The following is a 5,000-nucleotide window of genomic DNA, read 5'->3' as shown; positions in this document are numbered from 1 at the left end:
CCCTCTCTCTCTCTCTCCCTCTCTGTCTCTCTCTCTCTCTCTCTCTCTCAATTCAAAGGGCTTTATGGGCATTATGGGAAACATTACCAAAGCAAGTGAAATAGACAATAAACAAAAGGGAAATAAACAATCAGAAATGAGGTAAACAACATTACACTCAGAAAAGTTAAAATAATATAGTCATTTCAAATGTTATATTATTGGCTAAGTGTTGTAACAATAAGCAAATAATTGAAGTAGGAAAGGGAAAATAATGAAGGTTTCTGCTCCACTGGTTGCCCTTTTCTTGTGGCAACAGGTCACACATCTTGCTGCTATGGTGGCACACTGTGGTATTTCACCTAATAGATATGGGGTCTGTCTAATCGGAGGGAAACGTGTGTCTCTAATATGGTCATACATTTGGCAGGATGGTAAAGAAGTGCAGCTCAGTTTCCACCTCATTTTGTGGGCAGTGTGCACATAGCCTGTCTTCTCTTGAGAGCCAGGTCTGCCTACGGCGGCCTTTCTCAATAGCAAGGCTATTCTCACTGAGTCTGTGCATAGTCAAAGATTTCCTTAATTTTGGGTCAGTCACAGTGGTCAGGTATTCTGCCACTGTGTATTGTCTGTTTAGGGCCAAATAGCATTCTACTTTGCTCTGTTTTTTTGTTGATTCTTTCCAATGTGTCAGGTAATTATCTTTTTGTTTTCTCATGATTTGGTTGGGTCTAATTGTGTTGCTGTCCTGGGGCTGTCTGGGGTCTGTTTTTGTTTGTGAACAGAGCCCCAGGACCAGCTGGCTGAGGGGACTCTTCTCCAGGTTCATCTCTCTGTAGGTGACGGCATTGCTATGGAAGGTTTAAGAATCAGTTTATTTTAGGTGGTTGTAGAATTGAATTGCTCTTTTATGGATTTTGATAATTAGCGGGTATAGTCCTAATTCTGCTCTGCATGCATTATTTGGTATTTTACGTTATACAGTGGGGAGAACAAGTATTTGATACACTGCTGATTTTGCAGGTTTTCCTACTTACAAAGCATGTAGAGGTCTGTAATTTTTTATCATAGGTACACTTCAACTGTGAGAGACGGAATCTAAAACAAAAATCCAGAAAATTACATTTACGTCATTTAGCAGACGCTCTTATCCAGAGCGACTTACAGTTAGTGAATACATTTATTTATTTATTTTTTTTATACTGGCCCCCCGTGGGAATCGAACCCACAACCCTGGCGTTGCAAACGCCATGCTCTATCAACTGAGCTACATCCCTGCCGGCCATTCCCTCCCCTACCCTGGACGACGCTGGGCCAATTGTGCGCCGCCCATGAGTCTCCCGGTCGCGGCCAGCTGCGACAGAGCCTGGATTCGAACCAGGATCTCTAGTGGCACAGTTAGCACTGCGATGCAGTGCCTTAGACCACTGCGCCACTCAGGAGTACACATTGTATGATTTTTAAGTAATTAATTTGCATTTTATTGCATGACATAAGTATTTGATCACCTACCAACCAGTAAGAATTCTGGCTCTCACAGACCTGTTAGTTTTTCTTTAAGAAGCCCTCCTGGATCGACTGATAGAAGTATTTTTTTGCCAGATCCTAATTGGGATTTCATGTTTTATGTTCCCTTTGAAGGCCCTTCTTGCCTTGTTGCTCAGATTGTTCACAGCTTTGTGGAAGTTACCTGTGGTGCTGATGTTTAGGCCAAGGTAGGTATAGTTTATAGTGTGCTCTAGGGCAACAGTGTCTAGGTGGAATTTGTATTTGTGGTCCTGGCAACTGGAGCTTTTTTTTGGAACACCATTATTTTAGTCTTACTGAGATTAACTGTCAGGGATCAAGTCTGACAGAATCTCTCTGTCTCTCTCTCTCTCCCTCCCCTGTCTATCTCTCTCCCTCTCTCTCTCTCTCTCTCTCTCTCTCTCTCTCCCTCTTTCCCTCTCTCACATTGACACTCTCTCTTCCTCTCGCTCTCTCTGTCTCTCTCTCCCTCCCTCGCTCTCTCTCTCTCTCTATCTCTCTCCCTCTCTCTCTCTGACTGGATAGTCAATAGTGTCTAGGTTGTGGACAAACTGGCTGATTCTCGGAATGAATGTGGACAGACGTATATGTGTATGAAATATGTCTGTTATCAAACTTTTGAAACATTTAATTTAGGTGTGCTTTAAAATGTGTTTTTTGCAAAACGTAATATCCAACACACTAGTTTTTTCCCAAGATGCACTATATCCATTGTCCAGGTGGATGGAACGTTCCATATGGTTTTTGCATCTGGCGCAAAAGTGAGTCATTTAGCGAATCATTTTCATTATATTTATCTGTTCAGTCGTAAGTTAGGTTTCTCTAAATATTTTTTCCACACTTATGAACGTGATATATGTTCCTGTTGGAGCCTGTGATATACAGTGGGGAGAACAAGTATTTGATACACTGCCGATTTTGCAGGTTTTCCTACTTACAAAGCATGTAGAGGTCTGTAATATTTATCATAGGTACACTTCAACTGTGAGAGACGGAATCTATAAAATGCAATAAAATGCAAATTAATTACTTAAAAATCATACAATGTGATTTTCTGGATTTTTGTTTTAGATTCCGCCTCTCACAGTTGAAGTGTACCTATGATAAAAATTACAGACCTCTACATGCTTTGTAAGTAGGAAAACCTGCAAAATCGGCAGTGTATCAAATACTTGTTCTCCCCACTGTATGTTCCTGTTGGAGCCTGTGATATCTATTCCTGTTGGAGCCTGTGATATCTATTCCTGTTGGAGCCTGTGATATCTGTTCCTGTTGGAGCCTGTGATATCTGTTCCTGTTGACCGAAAGAGGAAACTTTCTAAACAAGAAACTTTCCTGAGTGGCGCAGTGGTCTAGGGCACTGCATCGCAGTGCTAGCTGTGCCACTAGAGATTCTGGTTCGAATCCAGGCTCTGTCGCAGCCGGCCGCGACCGGGAGACTCATGGGCGGCGTCGTCCAGGGTAGGGGAGGGAATGGCCGGCAGGGATGTAGCTCAGTTGATAGAGCATGGCGTTTGCAATGCCAGGGTTGTGGGTTCGATTCCCACGGGGGGACAGTATGAAAAATATAAACTAACTGTAAGTCGCTCTGTATAAGAGCGTCTGCTAAATGACTAAAATGTAAAAAATTTAAATGTAAAAAGAGAGAGCCAAGATCCAGGGACAGAAAACAATAATAGGCTGCTGTCTGGAAATATACAGAGGGCTGTGTCATAGGGCTGTGTCGTCAGAGGGCTGTGTCGTCAGAGGGCTGTGTCGTCAGAGGGCTGTGTCGTCAGAGGGCTGTGTCGTCAGAGGGCTGTGTCGTCAGAGGGCTGTGTCACTCCTACAATAAGAATCAATCCATCCCTGACTGGCAAATTAATTGCGACAGACTTTCAATGTTGTTATTATTTCTTAAAGTGCATATAATCAAACTCAGAAAGCTTCCCTTGATTTACCCTAACGAAAAAACCTGTTAGACCCCCATAAAATTTTTCAAAAAGTTGCTTAAATGTCCAAAAAGAAAAACACACATTGTATACACTGCTCACCCTGTGGATACAATAAATAATCTATGTTATATTTGCACAATGTGGTTGAAACAAATTGATTATTTTAATATTTATTTATATATTTATCCTTTATTACATAAGTAACTGTTTCAAACCAAGCAGGATACTTGTTCTATTGGAGTTCTGTTGTTTGTGGTGGATGTATAGCGTTTTGACACAAAACATGATTATTTGTCTCTCTGAAATAAAATAACCTTGCAATATTTCAAACAAAATCATGTCTGTCTTTTGATTAAGCCCATGTCCTGGCAAGATTAAACCAATAATAGCTTTATCGCTTTCACAAAGATGTGTTTTTAATGAATGTCAATTTACCAACATTTCTGAAAAATGGATATATTGCATTTTGGAATCAAACCCTTCAAACACAGTTAGTATGTGATCTGTGTATTCAAGAGAAGGAGTGGCTCACCTTGAGTTTGTCGAAGCGTTCGCTGAGAGAGGAGACCTGATGTTCTCTGTGTCGTCCCACCAGCTTACACAGGGCACATATCAGCTGGTCATCCACGATGCAGTACATATTAACCTTCTCATTCTCATGCTCCAGACAGGTGAGGCCTCTCAGGTGGGCGTCATGCACCGGCTCCACCAACCGGTGGCTGGTAAACGGCTTCTTATTGGGGTGCGTGGCACGAAGACACCTGTCACAATACGACACCTCGCAGGTCACGCACGTCTTGACCGCCTCGCGCGGCGGGTCCTGCTCACAGAACTGGCAGCTGATACGGTGCTCCAGAGACATGGTGGCGGTCTGCTGATGAGAGGAAGGCTGGGCCGGGCTGGAGCGTGCGCTGTGGCTGCCAGAGCTTCCTCCACTGCTGCTATAGGGCCTGTGGCCTCCGGGGAGACCTGGGGCGCGCCGGCTCTCACTGGGGGAGTTAGGGCCGCTGACGGAGGCCTTCTGGAAACGGTGGATGATGTTCTGCAGGGTCACATTGCGCTTCAGGCCCTCCAGACCGCGGTGGTTCAGCGTGATGACGTAACGGCAGGTGGGGCACTGGAAGGCGGAGATGGACTCTAGAGGCTTGTTGGACGAGCAGTGGGAGACTAGGATGCGGTGGGCGCAGTTGAAACACAGGCTGTGGGCGCAGGGTAAGAGCAGGGGATCTTCGAACAACTCCAGGCAGATTGGGCAGGTGAGCTCAGACTCCAGTGTTTCCATCTTCAGTAGAACCAATCTAGAGGTGACATCAAATCCCAGGGAAGCTGGTCAGTCACCTGAAAGAGGAAGAGGAGAACAGAGACAGAGGGTTGACTATGAGAACATAGAAAAAAAGTATGTATAGCTCCACTGCTATTCTAGGACGCTAAATCGCTATGCCTCACTGGCAGACTGAATAATGAGACTAGCTGGGTAGAGATGGGGCTGGCAGGCTGAATAATGAGACTAGCTGGGTAGAGATGTGGAATGGCAGACTGAATAATGAGACTAGCTGGGTA

General features: G+C 44.3%; 1 protein-coding gene across 2 annotated transcripts in view; it reads right to left on the bottom strand.

Annotated features, from left to right (window-relative positions):
* Nucleotides 1-5,000, bottom strand: part of LOC121531678 (probable E3 ubiquitin-protein ligase MID2) — a 191,428-nt gene that overhangs the window by 123,115 nt on the left and 63,313 nt on the right. For both annotated transcript variants that reach the window (XM_041837050.2, XM_041837059.2), the window contains exon 2: nucleotides 3,973-4,778. In XM_041837050.2, coding sequence (XP_041692984.1) covers nucleotides 3,973-4,722 — 750 coding nt within the window. In that variant the 5' untranslated portion in view covers nucleotides 4,723-4,778. The remainder of the gene's footprint in view (nucleotides 1-3,972; nucleotides 4,779-5,000) is intronic.

Source organism: Coregonus clupeaformis, chromosome 29 (genome assembly GCF_020615455.1).
Source record: "Coregonus clupeaformis isolate EN_2021a chromosome 29, ASM2061545v1, whole genome shotgun sequence".
NCBI classification, from domain to species: Eukaryota; Metazoa; Chordata; class Actinopteri; order Salmoniformes; family Salmonidae; genus Coregonus; species Coregonus clupeaformis.
Note: the sequence above shows the minus strand (reverse complement) of the source record. Positions and strands in the feature narration are given on the sequence as shown.